The 23185-nt window shown below is 36.7% G+C and overlaps 1 protein-coding gene across 5 annotated transcripts in view; it reads right to left on the bottom strand.

Moving 5' to 3' along the window:
• The window catches only part of MPP7 (membrane palmitoylated protein 7), a 681753-nt gene that overhangs the window by 51360 nt on the left and 607208 nt on the right, over positions 1-23185 (bottom strand). For 2 of the 5 annotated variants that reach the window (XM_038529943.1, XM_038529944.1), the window contains 4 exons: positions 20327-20347; positions 20211-20222; positions 19166-19207; positions 834-1004 (listed from right to left, as the gene is read on the bottom strand). The exons of 1 other annotated variant lie outside the window; for it this stretch is intronic. In XM_038529943.1, the coding sequence (XP_038385871.1) occupies positions 834-1004; positions 19166-19207; positions 20211-20222; positions 20327-20347 (246 nt within the window). The remainder of the gene's footprint in view (positions 1-833; positions 1005-19165; positions 19208-20210; positions 20223-20326; positions 20348-23185) is intronic. 2 more of the 5 variants (XM_038529945.1, XM_038529946.1) reach the window with 2 other exon arrangements.

Genomic DNA, 23185 nt, shown 5'->3' with positions numbered 1-23185 from the left:
TCTCTTTTCCTCCCCCCCCACCCTCACCCCCAATTATCGGTTTTAATTACCTGTCACTAAATTTTTTAAAAAATGCAAACTGGGATGAGGTGAATGGAGTAACATGGAGGCTGTGACTGCGCATGTCTATGAAGTCTGGTCAGGACAGATGCTAGAATGTGAAAATGAGTCAAACCAGCCAATGTCTGTGGAAATCACTATATATATTTATTAACTACTTTAAGCAGTTTCATTAGTTAATGACTCTTCAGCTGTAAATATCCTAGTACTCTGCTGAAATAGTTTATTTCACTGAAGGCCTAAATGCCATAAGAAGCTTCTACTGTGGCTACTCCCTCAAAATGATTTAAAAGAAATTTGGGTTATATTAAAAAATATTTGTTTCTATTATTTAGTTACCCCAATTTACTTAACTTATTGAGACGTGTTTGCTATCCCCCCTCTTTCAGAGGTCCCACTAAAATGTCAATACCATTCTTCACATATGTCTTATGTCTCATGAATGCCATATGAGTACAAAAGACTGAAAATGTCTTTCATTTCATTTGGCTTGAAATCTTCAAGCACCATGCTCTTTGAAGTTAAATTCTTACTACCTCACTTGTTTTGTTGTTGTTGTTTAAAAGATTTTATTTGTTCATTCATGAGAGATAGAGAGGCAGAGACATAGGCAGAGGGAGAAGCAGGCTCCCCACAGGGAGTCCCATGTGAGACTCGATCCCAGGATCCTTGGATCATGATCCGACTCAAAGGCAGATGCTCAACCACTAAGCCACCCAAGTGCCCCACTATCTCGCTTGTTTTGTCAAAATTAACACAAAAGACACACTTACCAACCAGGACAACAAGTCTGTATTTTTCGTTCGTTTGCCGCCGATACGGTGTCACTTCCTCATATGTGGGCACATCAGCTGTGTCATACTGATCACTCTTCTTACATTCATACATGGACTTATTTGTTTTCTTATCTTTTCTACTAAGACGAAAACTTCTCCTAAAACCAGCTACAAGAAAAAACATTTTTTTTTAAAGAATGAGAACCAAAAAAAGAAACTCTCCAAGAAACAAAAATTTAAAAAATCCTCAAAGTGGGATTGGATTTTATGAAAGAGAATATTGTCACAAGTACATTTAGTAAGAGGAAATACAAAAATATTACACAATTCCATTAAAACAATCATTTTATAAGAGAATCATCAAACATTTATTTTATAGTTATAATAATATAAATTTTATTAGGTTCCAAGCCATAAAGAGTTTTTTCAGAAATCAGTGAGTAAAGAACCCACATAACAAAGCAAAATAAGCGGGAAATCATAATTTATTATGGACTGACTGAGCACAGTTGATAAACAAAAAGTTAAAAGCACTGTAAAAACATTTAAAATATAAATGACGAATTTTCTCATTCATAAATACTAGAATATTTTATAGTGCATTTTAAGCATAACCTAACAACATATCTGTGGCATAGACAAGCATCTATTGTTCAATAAAAAGGAAACTAAATTAGGGAGAGCTCAGTGTCAAACTCGCCTATACAGCCTGTCATGAAGAGCAAGCTCTTTTATAAGACTCCAGCAGGGGTAGTAAATGACCAAGTCCAGGTTCTTTTTCTCCTATGTAAAGTGTACGGTTTTATCATTTGAAGCCTAATGAAATTTGGAAATAAAATTCATAGTCTCAATTGCTATTTTAGGGAAAGACCATAATTGATATTAGCAGATGATATGGTCTTTCCCTAAAATAACTGTAAAAGCACTTCAACAGATTTGAATGCTTAAAGAGCCTTCTCCAGCTCATGGCTACCATTTAACATATGGGTTTAAAAAGCTGAGGCAAAGGTTCTTTGTCCCAGTCAACCCCAGTTTCATTCTGCTGGCTCTTCATGTCGCTGCATTGTATGATATTTATTTCCTTTCTAGGATAGTGGTGTTCATCATACACAGTATGATTTCATCCATACACACAGTATAAATTCAGTAATTTATTTGACCTAATCCTCAAAATTCAGACTTTAAGGAAAACAGTTCTGCTTATTGAAACATTATATATATTCATATATACCATATCCATGGTACAAAGAACATTTTAAGTATATAAAAATATGTTCTCTTGGAAAAGAATATTGATCAAATTTGATAAGTAGTAATTTTTAATAGAAGTATTTTACAATAAAATGCAAGAATATTAATACTGATGTATGTGAATTCTAGGGACCATAATGAAAAAGAATACTATCGCTGCATTTAAGAAATTAGAAGGATTCAAATAAAGGCCAATATTAAAAAACAATCAATGACCATGAAGTGATAGCACTCACTTTATGGATTCACAGTTTCATAAAAATCAGCCAAGATATTAAGAATGGGGTGATAAAAGATTCATCGGATAGTATATAGTGCTGTGGCCTCATTTTGAGGAGGTACTCAGATTATTTGAGAGACAGATTTACAAAGGATTTGAGCCGAGAGTTAATCACTCTAAAGCGCTCTTCTCAAAGGCAAAGAGGAAAAGGCAAACAGGACAAGGGATAAAACACTGGCTTTTCTCAGAGGAGGAGGAGATTCAGGGGAGCAAATGGAGAAATGTGCCAACTTGGCCCTAGGATGAAGAACACGTGTCAGTTCTAAAACCACCCGGGCAGGGAGAATTCAAACTACTTCTCTACAAAGGGTCATAGGAAAGCCTTTTATTATTTCTTGGTCTTTAGGATATTGGGAAAGACTCACGAGAACACAGGAAAAGGGTTCCCTGGCATGGGAGTCTTCTCAATGCCACAGCAGAAGTGGGGAGGATCCTTACAACCACTCCCAGGGCTCGAGCGCACTGCTTCTCAGACAACTTTCTCTCATCGATTTGCAGAAATGAGTTACACCATCTGACCCTGTCACCCGTGACTGCTGGCTCATTCTGGAATCCAGCTTAAGATGGCTTCTGGTTTAGCGTAGAAATTACACATTAGCTATTTTCACTCTTCAATGCTGGTATTTCATAGTGTTCTGATTTCAGGTTCCCATGGTTCTTGTCTCATGGAAGGCAATTAAAGTATAGGCAGGTAGAACTGGAAATTCCTTCACGGTTATTCCTTGTATGGAGGAGGGTTTTCCTCAAAGCACTATGGACTTACAGCCCAGGAATAAACCAAACCGGAACATAAATGCTTCATCCAAAGCAAATGAAGTCCAAAAGTGACAAATTTCTGAGCCATGAATCCCAGCTAAATCCTGGATTTCAGTGAAAGGGTTTACATTCTAATTGAATTTTTACAGTTCATGGAAGTTTTTGCTTTCATTATAAACAATAAAGAGATAGTGGGGTAAGAGTGAAGGTAATCAGATTTCTGATGTGAGCCTCTCTGGACATCAAAGATGGGGACTATGGAGCATAGGACGGTTTGGTGATATTAGTTATACTGTGCTTGGTACAGAATAGGTGCTTGATAAAAGTTTTATAAATTCAAGCAATTTAAAAAGGTAGGTGCCTGGGTGGCTCAGTAGGTTAAGCATCTGCCTTTGGCTCAGGTCATGATCCCAGGATCCTGGGATTGAGTCTGTTGGCTCCCTGCTACGTCTGCTTCTCCTTCTCTTCCTACCCCCTGCTCATGCTTGCCTTCTCTTATGCTCACTCTTTCTCTCAAAAAAATCTCTTTAGAAAAGGGCAATAACAAAACCCTACTTCATTCCTGTTTCATTTTCTTATTGTAAATTTCAACAAAGAAAACAGGGCACATTTGGTGTTTTCCATAAAAGAAAATTCTAAGAGGCAGACTTAATGACAAAACAGTGCATACACCAAGGCACAGAGCTGGAAAAAACCGTGGAGAACACTGGGCCCTCTCCATCCTTGCTCCCTGGCCACAGAGGATGCAGATGTGACTGCAGTTGCCCATGCACCATGACACGGTCCTGATCTCATTCAAGTCAGTTTTCCAGGTGGCAATGACTGAGCAACTGGAATTCCCACCCACATGTAGTGAAGTGTCCTAACCCAGTACGCTCGCTTACAAAACAGAGGAAAAATGGCAGTCAGGTCACCACACCACCTCTAGTAGCAGGAGTACCAAATGTTAAAAACTGAGGACCAGGGGCCACTGGGTGGCTCAGTCTGTTAGGCATCTGACTCTTGGTTTCAGCTCAGGTTGTGATCTCAGGGTCATCGGAGCCAGCCCTGCTTCAGGCTCTGCGTTCAGCACAGAGTCTGCCTGAGATTCTTTCCCCTTCCCTCTGCTCTTCCCCCCCAATCATGTACTCTCTCTCTAAAATAAATATATAAAATCTTAAGAAAAAAAAATGAGGACCAGGGGTAGCTAGGTCTGACCCAGAGCAGCATCTAGATCCTGACACTTACCAGCTATAGGATTTGCCAACTTTTAGAAAACTTCTCTGTGGCTCATTTCTCAATTTTAAAATGAGGATTACAGTATCAACCTCATCAGGTTGTTAAGGATTAAATAAACAATTCATATAAAGCACTTGGCCCAGTATCGGGCATCCGGTAAATACCAACATAGATTAGGTACAGATTAGCACCTAATTGTCTCCAACTAACTATAAGTACCTGGAAGTCAGGACCATATACCTTCCTGTATTCCCAAGCACACAGTCTAGCAAGAAAGGGAAAAATAAGGGGCTTATTCATACTTTTTAATTAGCTGTTATAAATTAGCAGTATGTAAATATAAAGAGTATTTCATATTAAAATTAAAGCCAGATTTAAATGTTAAATATTAAAAGTACCCTATTAAAGTAGTAAAGCATTTTAAAGAAACACAGCAGAAAAATTGAGGATGCACTATCCTTTCACTCCCCCCATCCCCCCAGATACTCTTTCTAGGGATATATGTTATTTCTGGTACAATATTTAAATTTAAAGAGTATCCTTCTCTTATGTCTTCTTACTCTCCTGATCCACAGATACCTGTTTATGTTCCACATTTGTATCACCCATACACATAAATACACAAGATAAGCCTCCCTCACAAAAAAATAAATTCCCAGAGGAACCAATAAATGTGCCATTTGAGGTGGTTGAGGACTCTAATTTTCAACCCTGGGTCGCATTAATGAGCGATGTGCCGGCACACGCCTTCCTGAGTCTACGCTTAAAGGAGACTTAACTGTGTGTCAGGGAGAGGCAGTCCCTTCCCTCCGCTTTTATGTGGTTCTCTTCTTAAAAGGAAGATTTAAAGACATATCCTTAAACTGAAAGTAAGCAAAGGGTTCGTTCAGGTAAACGTGAATAAATAACCTAGAATTTTACTTAATCCCAGTGCATTTTCAATGCTCCAGTCTTACCAAGAGCTGGCTTTAACAAAAAAACAAAACAAAACAAAAAACAAAGAAAAAGGGAGGGAAAAAGGAACAGCAACAAGACATTTGGACTAAGGCAACAGTTTTACACGAAATATATTTTTCCTTATATTTCACATTTTTGTAATTTATAATTGGCTCAAGATTTTTACTGACAGGCTTTTCCCAGTGAGCTTCCCCACAGCTGTTAGAGATTGTGTGTTCCCAAGGAACGACGCGTTTACATGATGACCATAGGAAAGTGACTCTACAGTAAGCCTGCAGCTGCAGGTCAGCCCCCCTGATCACAAGGAGACACTTATACCCAATATTTTCGAGGAGAAATAATTTATGATCACTTGTTAACTCAGCATATGATTGCAAAGCTTTATTTAAAGTATTTTTTACTATCAAAGCAAAAGGTTGCTTGTTTTTTGCTCCGTATTTCAAGATTGCAGTAAATGTCCCTGAACATACCCTTTATTCCATGTCGCTGATTATTTCACAGGGAGACGCCGCCAGAGGCTTAGATTTTGTCCAAACACTTTTCAGATCAGTGAATGCCAGTGTACATTTGCACAAGCAGAAAGCACAATGACCCCTGTTACCAGTCTCTCATAAGAAGACCTCTCATTACCTTGAAGTTTTCAGTGACTTGACAAGTGAAAAATTTTATGTCATTTCATCTTCACTGTTACTGGAGTTGACCCTTGTTTCATATTTATTACCCATCTGCATTTCTTATTACCTCTGTGATTTGCTGGTTAATGCATTTTGATCACTTTTTGATTAGGGTCTTCATAAATACATACACATACATGTGTCTTTTAAGGTCACAGCCCTTGGCCCTAATTTGTTGCCAACACTTTTAAGATTTTCAATTTTCCATTTTGAAGAAATTTAAAATGTTTATGTATCTGAGTCTGTTTCTTTTGTGATTTCTCCCACTGTTTTTTATGACTTTCCAATCCTTGAGTCTGATAAATAGTCACCTATATTTTCTTAAATTAAAAAAAATGGGTTGCACGGATTTAATTATTCTTTTTATCCCATCTGGAATTACTCAGCTGAGATCAAACTTGTGAGGTGAGGCTGTAACTTTATATTTTCATAAGTAATTAACCAGTGGTCCTAAAAATACTTCTTGAGCAATCCTTTCACTCCTTTATATTGACACATACTTTGTACTAAAGTACCAGATGGTTTATTATTATGTCATGACCCGCACCCCCCAAAAAACCCCCAAAACCCAGAAAGGTGATTCTTAGTATGAGTTTAGAGAATTCTCTTACTGATGATACCAATACTAAAAAAACAGAAGTCATGATGGTGGTACTTGATACATATTGAGAACTTACTAGGTCCAGACACCCCTCGAAGCCTTTATGTGGATTAATTCATTAATTCTCACAGCAACCCAATAAGGTAGGCAGAATGCTCCCTGGGTTTAAGTGGTTCTTCTTTTAGTAAAATAGTCAGAGAAGGACAAATACCATATGATTTCACTCATATGTGGAATTTAAGACACAAAACAGATGAACATGGAGAGGAAAAAAAGAGAGAGGCAAACCATAAAACAGACTGAAGGATAGAGAACAAACTAAGGGTTGATGGAGGGAGGTGGGGTGGGTGGGGGATGGGCTAGATGGAGGATGGGTGTTAAGAGGGCACCTGCGATGAGCACCATGTGTTTTATGTGATAAATCCCTAAATTCTACTCCTGAAACTAATATTAGCACTATATGTTAACTAACTGGAATTTAAGTAAAAACCCAAAACAAAACAAAACAAAAAAATTACCCAGGCTTTGGTTCAAATATTAAATGATGAAAGAAAAAAGCAAGTCTGAAATGTGACTCCAAATACATAGATGTGTAATAGAAAAAGCGATGAGCCTTTTATTATTTTATGAAATAAGCAAATAGAAAAAAAATAAAGGACCAGCAGTTTATCTTAGGGTTTAAAAATTATAAGCTCTTTTCTGTGGGAGACTTTTTTTTCAGATACAATCAAATACATTTTTTAATTCCTATATATTCAAGATGATGTGTAAAATATAAAAATGTGTAAAATATAAAAATATAAAAATGTGTAAAATATAAAAATATAAAAATAGTGTCTCTGCCTTCCAAAAGTTCCCAACCTACTAGGGGACACAGAAATATTCCCAAATACCAATTTAAGGGTTTTCACAACACAAGCTCATGACCAGAAACTAAGATTTTTAGGAAGTTCTGTAATTTAATACTGACATTTAAGTAAAAAAGTTAAACTTAGAAGTTGTGACTTGGTCATTTATAAAGCTACTGAACTACATTTTATTTATGTAACACCATTCACCCAAAGACTATAAATTTAACTCTTACATATGTAAATTAAGAATCATTTATTATTAAAATGAGCTTCATACTGTAGATAAGTATTCCTATACCTATCAATCCTGTAATTTCAAATGTTAGTGACGTTTTCAACAGTAAAAAAAAAAAAAAAAAACTTGAAGTACCCAACATAGATGTAAGTATGAGAATGATTAACTTACACTACACTTTTTTCACATTTCAACTAAGAAATGAGGTTGAAGCCACTAAAATTATAACTCTAAAACTATACAGCACCATAAAATACATTTGGTATAATAAATGAAAAAAACAGAATACAATAGTCATACTTATGAGTTTTACTTTTTTACTAATATAAAAGTTGGTATGGGTACAAAACTGTGCAAGAAAATGCATGAAAGCAGAAAATGGTTCTGTTAGGGAGAGAGGACTGTGGGCAATTGTTATTGCTCTATTTCTCAAACTTTCCAGAATGTTAAATAATTTGAAATTTTTTTTTAAAAAGCCCACAAAACACATTATTCATAATATATGAACAACCGAACAAATGAAATCCACTACTGAAAGATATATTTGTGTGTCACATCAACACATAATACAAAATACATTTGACTATGTCTCAGAGGCAGGGTCTAGTCTTCTATATCTTGACATGATTATTGTAACAGACTACCTTTTTATAATCACAAGAGTTAAAAATAGCCAAATAATTAAAATATTAAAAAAGGAATAAAACTAAAAATAATGGAAAATGGTTTCTTAAAAAATGAGAATATAGTATAAGAACCAAAGATCAAAGGTCGAGAGTATCAAAGGTCAAGACAGATGGAGAAAAACAGAGTTTTGAAAATTTGTAACCAAACTAATAAAACTGGAATCTTTTTTAAAAACCATAAATTGTTATTTTATCCCATTGGCTCCCATAAGTAGGTAACTTCAGTGTGAATCTACAATGTAAATATTTATCATTGTAATAATGTTACTTTTTGTAAGACTTTAAGACCTTGAAGATGACATTTTATAAAAAACACATGATCATTTTATGAACAAATATCCCTTAACACAAAAGACCCTCCAACAGAGTCAAGGTGACTCATCACCAATACCAACACAGCCCCAAAAAACACACACGTTGAATGAGTGAAGTGACATCTGCCTTTCTGTTAATTCAAGGAAAATAAATACTACTAGGTTATCACCCACAATTTTTAAGTGGGACAGTTTCCATCTTTGGTTACATTTCTTTTATATAGCCAATTTGGTCCAATAACATCAGATATTATATATTTTCAGTGTTTTTAATAATAATAAGCTTTTAATGTTTAAATGTTATAGACGTCTGTAGATGGGAAAAGCAGCATCTCAGGGAAATTGTTTGAATCCTAAAATAGCAATATTGATCGCAGGCACTTCAAAAGTTAGAGACTGATGGAAGGATCCACTCTAAAGTTCCTGATTTTTGTAAAAAATACATTTATTTGATACCAACACAATCAAGAAAACTGCTTACTTCCTTAAAAGGAGATAAAAATAAACATTTCAATTCTTGTTTCTCTCCTTAAATACATGAAAAGGTGGATTCTTTTCTTAACTTGGGAAAACTACTGTACATTGTATGAAAATCATTTTTTGCATTTTAAAACACTGGATTAATTTGACAAAGCTAATATTTAATAGTTCAGTAGGTATCTTAGTTATAAGACAAAATATGTTAATGTAAATGAATTTTGTAAGAAGATTAAAAAATTCATGTGGACATTAATAAAAACTAAGCAGCTGGAAGTTATTATACAGTGTCAGGCTCCTGCCAACAAAACATTGAAAATTTCCATTAAAATAAACATTTTTCAACATAACACCAAAGTTGCTATAATGATATAAATCATAACTGACATGTAAAGTGTATGTAAATATGGTCCTAAGACAATTATTATTGAAATAATGCTTCCATAATACACCAATCATAAAATTGTTCCGAAGACAATTAAGGATAATTAAGGCCAAACAAATTAGCAGATAATAATCTTTGGAGGAGGTTTAAACTGAAAATAAATGCCAGTACAAAACTTTAAGAGTAACAGAGATCTGAAGAAGTGGGTTAGTCAGCTTCTTGCATTCATCTTATAAAAACACTCTCAGGGGGAAAAAATCATCAAAGACACATGAAAATTATTGTGGATTACATTAACCAACTTTACATATGTTAATTTTGGTATAAAGTGGAACAAGGTTTTTAAACAAACACATAATCCATCTCTGGAATGTTACAGTTTAAAATTGCTCTCAATAAAACTTAAAGAAATGCTGAAATGCCCTAAATACCCTTGAATCACTCAGCTCATCTCAAGCTAAAAATAAAAATAGAAACTCAAAGTGCCTAATGAAATCATGGGAGCTAATATATCAATATGCAATTTCCAAGAAAAAAATTACTTAGGTCCTAAAAAGTTTTTCTGATATCACTGACAATTTTTTAAAGCACAGCACAGTATTACCATAAAAAAGGAGAAACCATATGAGAATTTAATTTTCTGCCAGTCAGCTAATAAAGAAATGAGTTTTTACTTACACTTTCATAATTATGAGAAAATACAGTATGCACACATAAAATTAAATATAAAAATATAGTTCTAAAAAGAGGGGAAAATTGGATTTAAAATTTTTAATATATTTTTTAAATTTGAGCCTATGCAACCAAAAAATTCTCCAAGCAGGAATGGTTTCTTTCTGTCAGAGAAAATATTTCCAAGTAGTATTCCAGACATGTTGAGATTATGCAGAGTTCTTGTTCAAGAAAGAAGCTCCACCATTTTTTAAAGAATGCTTCTAAATGTTCTTTTTGTATAAATTTTACTTTTGGGGAGAATATTAAGGCACTATTTTTTTGACATAGCTGTGCTTACCTACAAAACATGCTTTAATAATTCAATAATAGGGCAAAAAGGAATTTTTACTAGGTTTATAAAATAGTGCAACTTGTTGAGAATCAATGGTGCTCACACATAAAAAGAAGAAAAAGGATTAGAAAAAAACACACAGAAGTAGAGATAGATAAATACATTTAAAAGAACAGCAAATGGGGCAGCCTGGGTGGCTCAGTGGCTTAGTGCCACCTTCAGCCTAGGGTATGATCCTGGAAACCTTGGATTGAGTCCCACATCAGGCTCCCTGCATGGGGCCTGCTTCTCCCTCTGCCCCTTTCTCTCTCTCTCTCTTTCTCTCTCTCTGTCTCTCATGAATAAATAAATAAAATCTTTAAAAAAAAAAAAAAGAAAAGCAAATGGACAGTTTTGTTTATATTGAACTTCATGGTAAACAACTTCAATTAAATAAAAAGAACAGTCTAAACTTACATAAGTCCCAAAACTGATCTTGTTTTAAAAGAATGCATGAAGTACTCCAGCAAATGCAGAGGTGAAGAAATTGATGAGTTTTCAGGAAACCATTTGCAAGAAATTATGTTTGAAGACACATGCCTGATAAGCAGTTGTTCATTGATTATAACAAGATTTCAGTACTGAATTAACCCAAGGAAAAACATTCTGTAATTTTTATCAATGTAAAAAGGAAATATTCTTCATTTAAACTACTTTGTACTGCATTAGAAAGGAGAGAATCCTCAAAGCTGGCTATTATACTATTGAGAAACAATTGCCCTTTGGAAGCCAACACACACACACATGCATGCACACACGCACTCCCATCACATCATCCACCAGAGCTAAATGAAATTTTCAAGAGCTCATGGAAGGAAATGAATTATTCCTAATAATTCATATATTTATATAACTATAAAAGGCCTGGTAAATAGGCAACTCTTAACTTAGAGAGATTCAACTTTAAAAGGTCCAGTTTGGGGATCCCTGGGTGGTGCAGCGGTTTGGCGCCTGCCTTTGGCCCAGGGCGCGATCCTGGAGACCCGGGATCGAATCCCACGTCGGGCTCCCGGTGCATGGAGCCTGCTTCTCCCTCTGCCTATGTCTGTCTCTCAATCTCTCTCTCTCTCTCTCTCTCTCTCTCTGTGACTATCATAAATAAATAAAGATCTTAAAATAAATAAATAAATAAATAAAAATAAAAAAATAAAAGGTCCAGTTTGTGTACTTCATATTTACAGCATACTATCAATTTATCTTCATATCATTGTCATAAAATTTTATGCAATTAACACAACTTACAGTGCCCACTCGGTGAGCTTTTCCTTCCTTCCAATAATAACAGCCCAATCTCTTTTATTGATGAACAAAGCCCTAAGAAACGTGGTGTGTTACACATCAGTAAGAATCATACTAACGCAGTATACATTCATATTGATTAAATATGGTTTTATGATATAATTTTTATATGAATAGACATTCAATTCTTGGGATATTACAATTTTATTTCTTTTGAAAGAGTTGAATTAGATCATTTTGACATGGGATGTCAAAAATGTAATGGTCATGAGGTTAAGGGCTATTTATGTATGCTATTTTATGCTTGATTTTATGCACATCAAAGAAAGTGAAATTCATCAAATGTATTCACTGAGCTACTGGTCTGATTTAGATCAACAGTGGTTGTGCATCTACCAGGAGATCCTGGGCAGCCCCATTTTTGATCCAAGGGTACTGTGCCTGTAGGATACTTCAGTTTTTCCTTTCCTTCTGTGGACTCAGGAGATACAGAATGTGAAGGTGGATGAGGGGCAAGGGTAAGGTTCTAAAATATGCCAGAGTCTCAGAAATTCTTCTTAGTAGTCCTTGGAAAAGGACTCCCTCCCATAAGAGGGCTAAATTTCTGGAAACTCCCTTGACTATTTTCCAGGGCTTTCCTAAAACTGGATAAGGGTGCCAAGGGCTGAGGATGGATATAGACACATCCTGTGTATGTGGATAGTCTTTAAAATCAGTGGCCATACAACGTATGTGTGAACAATAGTGGTATCTATTGGGATTTGATGTACACCAGGATACTATGGTCATTTGTATGATATGCAGAAAGTGACTAAAATGTTACAAAATTATTTTTGTTGACTTGCACTATTTAAATTACTTCTTTTAGTAAGAGAAGAAATTGATGTGAAAGACAGTATCAAATCTCCAAAGGGCAAATATTTCCTCAATGCAATAATTACCATAGACATACTTAGTGTAGGAGAATATGACAGTTAATCTTATGTGCCAACACGGCTGGGCCATAGTGCTCAGATATTTGGTCAAACGTTATTCCAGATGTTTCTGTGAAGGCATTTTTTGAATGAGATTAACCTTTTACATCAGTGAACTTTGAATAAAGCAGATTACCCCCTAGAATGTGGGTGGGCCTCATCTAATCAGTTGAAGAGAAAAAAGTTAATCTCCTCTGCAAAGGAAGGAATTCTGCCAGCAGATTGCCTTTGAACTCATCCCTGGGTCTCTAGCCTGATGGCCTAACCTGCAGATTTTCTTATGAAGCCTCCACAATCATGTGAGCCAACACCTTAGATTGTGTGTGTGGGTATGGATGTGTGTGCACGGTTGCCTGACTAATACAGAGATTAGGAGGGAAATGTTAAAATCTTAGAATAACTAGCATTTCCTAGTTAGTGTAGAAATACTGTAACATTTTAACATCTCTTAGAACAGAGATCAATAAAAAAATCAATAAAAAACAAATTTTTATTCTTTTGAGAGGATCAACAAGACTGGGAAACCTTTAACATAAATGAACCAATAAAAAAAGAGAAGACCTAAATTATTTAGGAATGAAAGAGGGCACTGTTACCAAGAAGAAATAAACGGATTATAAGCGAATATATAAACAGTTGGATGCCAACAAATTAGATAATCTAAATGAAAGAGACAAAGTACTAGAGATATACTTACTAAAATTGAGAATCTGAACAAACCTTTAACAAGTAAAGAGATTGAATGAGTAGTTAAAAAACTTCCCATAAAGAAAAGCCTTGGAATAGATGGCTTCACCAGTGAATTCTAGCAAATGTTTAGAAAACAATGAACACAAAGTTTACAAATGCTTTCAAAAAGTGTAGGAAATGCCTCCCACCCCATCTTTTGAGACCAGTATTATTCTGATACCAAAATCAGACAAAGATATCACTAGAAAAAAAGAGAATCTGCACCCCAATTATGTCTATTCCTCAAATACTAGTGACCCAAATTCAGCAACATATATAAAAGATTAGTTATCGGGTTTTAGTAGATGCCTTTCATCAGGTTGAGGAAATTCCCTTCTTTTTTTTTTTTAAATGTTTATTTATTTATGATAGTCACAGAGAGAGAAAGAGAGAGAGGCAGAGACACAGGCAGAGGGAGAAGCAGGCTCCATGCACCGGAAGCCCGATGTGGGATTCGATCCCGGGTCTCCAGGATCGCGCCCTGGGCCAAAGGCAGGCGCCAAACCCCTGCGCCACCCAGGGATCCCAGGAAATTCCCTTCTATTCTTAGGTTAAGTTTTTATCACCAAAGGATTTTGTCAAATGCTTTTCAATGTAACTAAGCTGCCAACTGTTCATCAAGGTTGCTGGTAACTTCCACACTGCTAAATCAAAGTCAGTTCTCTTTCCTCATCTTATTTGATCACTCTTTCCCTTCCTAAAACTTTACTTTTATTGGCTCCTAGAAGAATCATATCTCTGAGTGTATTTCCTTACTTCTCTCTCGGTTATTTTCTTGCCCAAATCTACATCCATTCTATGGTGATCTCATTCAGCTTCCTGACTTTACATTTGACCTAACTTTGACCACTTCTAAATCAATGGCCTGAACTCAAAGCTGCCTATCCAGTTCCCTATTTAATACCTCTACACGAGTATTGCAAACTCAGGGGACCCCAACCACCATCCTTGTGTTCCTCCACCCCAAACTTATGCTCCATGGTCTCTCCCATCTCAGGAAATGGTGACTCTGCCCTTGTAGTTGCTAAGTCCAAAAATGGCACTTTCATCCTTGATTCTCTAACCTGTCTCAAAATCTTGTCAGTCTTACTCTTAAACTGTATTCAGAATTCCATGTCTTATCCCTACCTCCACAGAGAATATTTTGTTTCAAGCCACAGTCATTTCTTGCTTGGATTCCCACATAGCTCTCCTTGTTTCTGCCCTTGCTCCCTTATCCCTTCTCAACAGACCAGCCGAGTGATCCTTAAAAATGTCAGGTCATGTCATTGCTCTGCTCAGAACGCTTCAATGATTTCCAATCCCACAATATTAAAAGCCAAAGAACCCACTTAATCCCTTCCTCTCCACAACCATTCTGTTATGCTGCCAACCTCAAGTCCTGTCAACTCCTCCCTTGTTCACACTGGTCTTCTTCCTGACCCTCGGAGGCCCTGGAGTCCTGTCTCAGGATCTTTGCACATGCCTGTCCCACTCCCTGGAATTCTCGTCCCCCATGAGGCTCCTTTTCAGGTTTTTGCTCAAACACAACCATTTCAAAGAGGCCTTCCTGAATGTCCCATTTCCCTATCTCCTCCATCGTCCCTATTCTTGTTTTACTTCATAGTACTTATTACCACCTAAGATATTACATTATTTATTTAGTTGTTAGTCCAAGCCTACTCGCAATATGGAAGCTCTATGAAAGGGTATTTGTTTTGATCTCTTTGAAACTCAAATGTCTAGAGCAGCCTAGGACATAATAAACATTCAATAAATTTTAGGAAAAATTCCAGAAATATCAATGTAAGACCAGAAGAAACTGCTAGCCAGAGCTAAAATGGTTGTCTCTTGAGGGAAGAGGTGGGACTAGAGGGGAAAAGGGAAAGGTACACTTGTTTTGGGTTGCAAGACTTGCAAATACTATTTAACTTTTCAAACAAGTTATTAAATAGAACCATATGAAATTGCTGATGTTCTGTTGTTTTCTGACCCACAAAACAGGATTATGTAACAATTTCATAGGCTTAACCTCATGCATGTTATTTTAGTAAAAATTTTTAAAATTAAAATTATCTTTAAAAATTTTATTTTGGGGAATACAGGAGAAAACTCAGAAGACAAAGGAAACAATTCACAAATTTGGCAATGTAAACTTATAAATATCTACATGCTTTGAGTCTTGGAATGGAAAAAGGCAAAACCCAACCAAAACATCAGAAAAAAATGTGTGCAGCAGAGAGAGGGCTAATATTTATGGCACAGAAAGAGCTCATAAAACTAACAAGAGACAAATAAAGAGCTTGACAGAAAAAAAGGCAAAGATACAATTAGTTGAGGGGAGAAAAAAAAGAAGAAAAACAAAAAGTCACAGCATTACTCACAGTATATTGTAAGATGTTTACCAAATAATCCTTCTACCATAAAACCACCTATCATTTGTGTTAGCATATTACTTATGAGATCTCTTCTAAAAATCCACTCTTAACTACAGAGAACAAACCAATGGTTACCAGAGGGGAGGTGGAAGGGGCAATGGGTGAAAAAGGTGATGGGGACTAAGCAGGGCACTTGCTGTCATGAGCACAGGATGATGTATGGGAGTGGTGAACCACTGTATTGTATGACTGAAACTATTATTATATTGTATGTTACTAGCTGGAATTTAAATAAAAACTTAAAAAGTAAATAAAAATAAATAAATAAAAATCCACGAAATCTATAAGCATTTTGAGGATTTGGCTTTTTGAGGAAAAACTGAATTCCACATAACAAATTGTTCAATGTATTTGCAACAAAGTTACAAAATAATTGTATAAAAATAATAATATAAGTTATATATAAAAAAACAGAATATGATCAAACTTGTTTTATTCTACAAGAGACAGTTTCAAATCTGTGGTCCTTAGTTTGAATTGTTTCTTTAAAAGAAGAAACTTATCAGAAACATGGTTAGTTTATGAATCCTATTCTTTCATAGTCTTTTTTAAAACAAAGTTTTTTTGTTCTATGCTTCTCTTCTCAGGCATCTTACTAGACTCCCTTAACTCTTTTAACTTCTAGCTAAGTGAACATTGCGGTGTGTGAACCTACTGGAGTCCTCTGTCGCATGTGTCAAGAATAAACACTTAGGCCAGAATGAAATGTCATGAGGCACATACATTAAAACACACTAACCATGTTTTTCCTTTTGCCATAGGAAAAGATAATTTTCTCTAAGAGTGAAAGTTGAATGGGGAGGATAGCTATAATCTGTACTGAGGGCCTGCAAACTCAAAAGCTTATGGAAGCCAGACAGGTTGAAAAATCTTAAATTGCCTTACACAAATCCATTTCGCACAAGAGTCAGTCCTCAAAGAAACAGCTTCTCCCATAGGTCTTAAATACACTTTGGCCACTTTCATTTCTCTACATAGGAGAACATGGAGACCCAAGAAATACTTCACTGTTACAATACAAACACCAACACAGCTGTTAGGAGAATGTCTACTGGCCCCACCTCAGCCCTGGCAAGATAATGAGTGGTGAAGATTGTGTGGAACCAGACATCTTGAGTTATATTTCCAGAGTCAGCTGTCACTCAACTCCAATTGTCAGTAACATCAGGGAACCAGGGCCTAGTTTAGTCAAATCTTTTGTCAAAGGGGTCAGAAATTTTTATATAAAATTTCTCAATTTTGTGGGACTAACAAAAATAAGTCTTTTATCCAAACATGGCCTGAAGATTATCTGTTGTGCCACCAGGCTGTATACGATTCATGACAGATGGTGCCCTATTTCATCTGTAATTGAGTGGTGTAGTATGGTCTCCTGGAAGCACAAAGCTCTGCCTATTCCAAAACATTATTATGGGTCCTGAGGTATCCACAGGCTTAATCTCATCTGCTAATGCTAAGTTCTTGAATCTAAAGCACCCTTACAGTCTCAACTCCACCCAATCTAGTCTGCTTTGGGGCTTTGTTCAACTAATTACTTCTGATTTTATGACATTCAATTCTTGGAGTAACTCCTGGATGGCTCAGTGAGTTAAGCATCTGACTCGATTTCAGCTCAGGTCATGATCTCAGGGTTGTGAGGTGGAGCTCCATGTTAGGCTCAACGGCTGGGCATGGAGCCTGCTTAGGAGTCTCCCCCTTGCCCCCTGACCCTGCACCCCACCCCTGCTCACTCTAAAAACCACAAAAAAAAATCATGAAGACATTCAATCCTTTACCATCAGCTCCACCATCTCTGTCTACAGAATGGATCCCATTTTCCTCTCTCACTAAAACATTTCTACTCTCAACTATAAACATGGCTTTGAACTTAACTGCTATCTTTCTTTCCCCATCCACTCTTACTCCTTGACACCTGGCAATTTGGCTTCCAGTAAAGCTCTTTCTCAGAGTCATCAGTGACTCCAGATATCAACGAAGTTCTTGCCAGCTCCAATGGCATTTCATCCAGAACTCATTCTCCTACAGTTTGTCACCCTCCAGGAAGCCAGCCCATATTGTGGTCTCAGGGTTCCAGAGTGCAACAAAGTAACAAAGAGCACATACATCCCCTCACCCAAACTCAAACATGCCTTGTGCTCTGCAACAGGCACCTCTCTCCATGTTACTGCTTCTTCCTTCATGCCCTGCTGTTAAACTAGAATTCCACCTAGGCTTTGGTGCCGGGTTTGAATGTCATTCCTTGTGGGACTAGGTCCTTCAGTGCCTCACAGGTTGGGAGGTCATCTGCTCAGCCTCTGAATTATAGCATTTTATGTGACTCTCATCAGATACTGCTTTATGCCACAGCTTTTCACTGGATGGATATACTTGCCATCTGACTAAGTATACGCCCTGCCTGAAGTCAGGCAGAGTCAGTACCTCTTCATTTTGGAGAGACAGAAGCCTGTAGTAAAGTCTGCCCATCTCTTCACATCTCCCTGAAGCCAAGCTCTTGGGCAGGAGCCTCCCACATTATGCTGGCTTGGCCATGAGACTGGTTTGGGCCAATGCGATGTTGGCAGACGTGATGTGAGCAGAGGATTCGTTAGTATCAATATACTGGAGATCATTTTTTCTGTTGCTCTCTGGAACCCTGAGATGCTTCATGGGCTAGCTTACTGGAGAATGAGAAATTACAGGAAACAGAAACACGTTTGTCCTGCTGAGCATCCCAGTCCTCAGACCAACCAGAGCCCAGCCCAAACCACCAGACCGCAAAGGTTCACCAAGCTGACACAGACCAGAGGAGCCACTCAGCTGACCACAGAATCAGAAGAAACACTTGCTCCTTGAAGCCACTAAAGTTTCTGAGGGTGTAAGGAGAGGTGTTAATTGATATACAGAGTATCTGGCACACTGTATTGTTCAGAAATGAGTAAGGAATTAATGGAATTTTAACCTCTCTTTGATCATCCAATCGCAGTTTTTCTAGTCTAAAAACTGGAATACTCTAGATTTTTACACGGAGTTTTGTAAAATGAAAAAATGTAGCATCTGGAAAGCTTCTTAAATAACAGCACAAAAGCACACTATGAATTCCTTTATGTCCAACCCACTGAGCCTGTTTAACTTAAAGATTCATGCTACCCCCCACTGAACATCAGAACATGCTAATGCAAATATGCTCATTTAAGATCAAACAATAAAATGGTTTTGAAGAAAGCAACAGAAAGAAATCCTCTTCTGTGACCAATTGCTCACCTATATAGGTTCCACTGTTGTTACCAGCATATTCAGCATCTTCTGGATGGAGTGTAAAAGCATACAGAACAAAAAGCCAAGAAATAAAGCAGAACAGTTAGAAGCCCAGCCACAGATGCAAAAAAATAATAAAATAAAATAAATTACTTAAAACAATTACGTAAAGCACAGCATAGAACAGCCCTCACAATGCCACTCTTAAACATAAAACGTTTTGTTTTATATTTAAGTTTAAAGTAATGTTTTAAAACATCATGCAATTCAGTTTTCAACCTCCTTCAGAGGTTCCTTGATGCAGTTTCAAGAAAATTATAAAAGATCTGCCTACGATGTTTATACTTTCCACAGTTAAGAAAATTACAACACTTGATCCCCAAAGTAAATTTATTTTTGTAAATCAGGCTCTTTGATAATATGTAAATGTAGCACTTACTTTGGCTCACTGGATTAGACAGAAAGGTTAAGATTAAGATACATCCTTTCTTTTGATAGGAAGAAATTCTGTGTTGGAAAGGAATAAAGGCATACTATTTCCATTTTTATTTGAATTTTAACAAATGAATAGATGAAAACATTTTAAAACAAGTGATGGGTTAATTATTTCTTGGAATTAAATGAATACTGGGTTATACATATCTTAAAAATATAGTTGACCTAGTGAGTACTTGTTACTTTTAGGCCTCTTATCTTCACATAAATATGGAACTAATAGCACAGCTTGTGCAGGTATGAAATAGTTGAGAAGACTCCTCTGACATCCTTATTTTAAGATAAGGATGTCAATATATTTGAATAACACTGAGACTATTGACAGGAACAAAAACATAATGTACTATTTCAGACTACTCTCTGTATTTCTGCTATAGGAAGCAAAAAATAGTATAGATCTCAGAGTCCAACCATGATTTTTGGTACTGTAACATCAAGATGGAAGTTCAGATGCACAATATCTTCTATAAACCACTTGCTATACTCAATTTAATCCACACATATGTGTACTAAATAAAATTAATAGACTATGGCAGGGAAGCTTTTATACATGTACCTTTAGTTTCCTCTGAGAAGCACAAAGAAAATGAGAAAGGAAATGATTAAATGTGCAGAAAATACAATTAAAGTAGAAAGAAGATGCACAGGATGGAGAAAAAAAAATCCACCTACCACACTCAACTGTTTCCTCATCTTAGAAAAGCCAAAAGGGGAAAAAATGTATTTTAAATATTTCAAAATTATTAGTCAACAAATAAACAGAATTCATGAAAAACTACATTTTAGATTGCACCGTAATCCTGATCTGAAAAGAATGTGTTTACTAAAGCAGGAAAAGCACAAAGCCACCATGTAGCTTATTAAATGCCCAAATGGGAAAAATAATGAGGAAAAAACTTTTTTTTTTTCAAAATAATACCTTCAAAGGGGAATTATTTTCAGTGGACATTGGTTTGTAAACAAATCTGTTTAACACTTAGTATACATACTTATAAATAATCCTTAAAATGCCCTTAAACTGTCTAAAAACCTTGTAATTTTAACAATATTATCAACTTATTACACATAGGAAGTGAGTCAGGCAGCCCTTTGCTTCATTCTGGCTGTAGTATTTGATAAAAGATATTGGAAAAGATCATTCTAAAAAATACTTGTTACTAATAGGACAGAAATTTAAGAGTTCCGTTTGCCTTTAGATACTCACCTTCAGTTAAAGGTGGAAAAAGAATTGGAAATTTAATAGAAGCAAAATCAAACCATAAGTCAAGGTGGAACATATTTCGCTATGAGACCTTGTAGAATGAACAGGCCTGGTGAGGACACTTCTTGGCTCACTTTTCTCTCCCAACTACAGAGTGGCAAGTCAAAGAAAACACTTAGGAGAGAGTGTGCACCACTGTGTTTTTATTTTCCAAATACCTATGGGTTCTCCAACTGTATTGGTTCTACTTGAACAGAATTCACAAAAGTGACAAGCAAATCATTATTACTCAGGCTTGGATTGGGAGTCATCCAAGTTGTGAGTTTATTTACATTCATTCCTTGTAGCTCTGGGACTTCCATGTGCATCTAAAACAAGTGATTAGAAAACAAACAATAAACTATGTGATACGGATTAGCCAAGCCAAGCCATGCCACTAGGCTTAGTGGAAATAATAAAAGTGGTGCTTCCGATGGTTCATCTGCGATCTCACTGTACCACTAAGTGGGTTGTTAAACAGAAAGTATGTTTTCTGATGGAAACAACAGGATTGACAGAGTGTTGTAGCCTGATTAAAGAATCAGTGTCATGTACATCAGATGATAAAAGCCATGTGTCTCTCTAACGCTGATACACACATGTGCATAAAAAAATTAAAACATCACAGGCAACCTACAATAAAATATCTCCATGTCACATATAGTATGGTATGTTTCATATTCTAAGAAAAGGTTGTGAATATGCTGCATAAATTCTCAGAGGAGTATTTCTTCTGTGCTTTCAGTAGGAAGAGAATGGTAATTTTTTGTGTGGTAACACACAGATGTCTATACCCAAGGAAGCAACATGCTTAATAGACAGCCAGTAGGAAAGAACACTTCCTTATGCTTAGCAAGTTTGAACAAAGAATACAATATATAAAAGGTTGATCTCAGAAGACATTTGGGATACTTGCATGATTCTTAACTATAGTAAGGCACTGTTCTTTGTACATTAAATGCCCAAACTTACTGAATTCTCTCACAGCTCTATGAAGCCGCTACTGTTACCTCCATGTGACAGATGGGAATCAGAGGTACAGAGAAATGAAGCACTCTGGGATGTGACCCACATGATCAGGTTCCGGAGTCTGTGTTTTTAACTACTATGCTATACTATCATACCAAAATCACTTTTTAATTACTCTAATGTTATGCTAGGCAGTACAAGTTGGTGGAGAGCTCAAAAGAAGAAAGCTTCTTTCAAGTTTCTTGTCTACTCTCACCACTTCCCAGGACACCAGCCTCTTGCCCCCTTCCCCTGAAGCTGGAACCTTCCACGTGTGTTTCTCTTCTCCTGACTGGAGAATGGGGGGAGACTCTCCCCAGGCTATCAGGAGTGTTCTCCACCTCTTCAAGAACTGAAGAGCAGGATGGGAAAATCACAGAGGAGAGGCCAACAAGGTCACAAAGAGTAATTCTGGCTGTCTTCAGAGAATGCAGTGGAAAAGCTCTCGTGAAGAGCATTTGATGAGCTCCACAAACAGGGCAGGAGGAAGTTTTTCATACTGCCGGGTGCTAGCCACGGTGGCTGGAGCAACATCACATACTCTTGACAAGTGGAGAAATTGTGTCTCTATAGGTGTGATAGTATTTATGGGGGCACAGTTAAATCCCCACCCTAAAAACTGCTTTATTTCACCTCCCACTGCCCCCATGTGATCTTCCCTAAAAGTCTGCAATAATCTGTGGCCTCGGACCATGCTCCTAATTGTAAATCAACTCTTTCTTAGCCACATAGTGTAGGGTCCTCAAGACAAAAGGCAAGAGATGGTATGGCTTAGAACCCTTCGTATGGAAAAGCTAAAAGCACATGCCTTGATAGCATTTTAAAAGGAACATCTTGGGCAGCCCAGGTGGCTGAGCGGTTTAGTGCCGCCTTCAGCCCAGGGCCTGATCCTGGAGACCCGGGATCAAGTCCCATGTCAGGCTCCCTGCATGAAGCCTGCTTCTCCCTCTGCCTGTGTCTCTGCCTCTCTCTCTCTCTCTCTCTCTCTCTGTCTCTCATGAATCAATAAATAAAATCTTTAAAAAAATAAAAATAAAAGGCATATATTCAATTTATGTAAGAAGAACATAATCTACTGAGATGAAGTTAGCTATAACAATTAGGCCATCACCTCCAGCTATCTCCTGACATAAACAGTCTGACATACAATTTACAGTTTAGGTTTTAATCTGCACCTCTGTCGACACAAACTCTGAACTCTGGCATTTCCCAAAGAATATCAGTAAATATTAGGGGGAAAACCACTTTCACTATTTTTTAAAACCCCATGTGTTTCTGTTAAC

The sequence above is a fragment of the Canis lupus genome, chromosome 2, assembly GCF_011100685.1.
Source record: "Canis lupus familiaris isolate Mischka breed German Shepherd chromosome 2, alternate assembly UU_Cfam_GSD_1.0, whole genome shotgun sequence".
NCBI lineage: Eukaryota > Metazoa > Chordata > Mammalia > Carnivora > Canidae > Canis > Canis lupus.
This window is presented reverse-complemented; position numbering and strand designations above follow the sequence as displayed.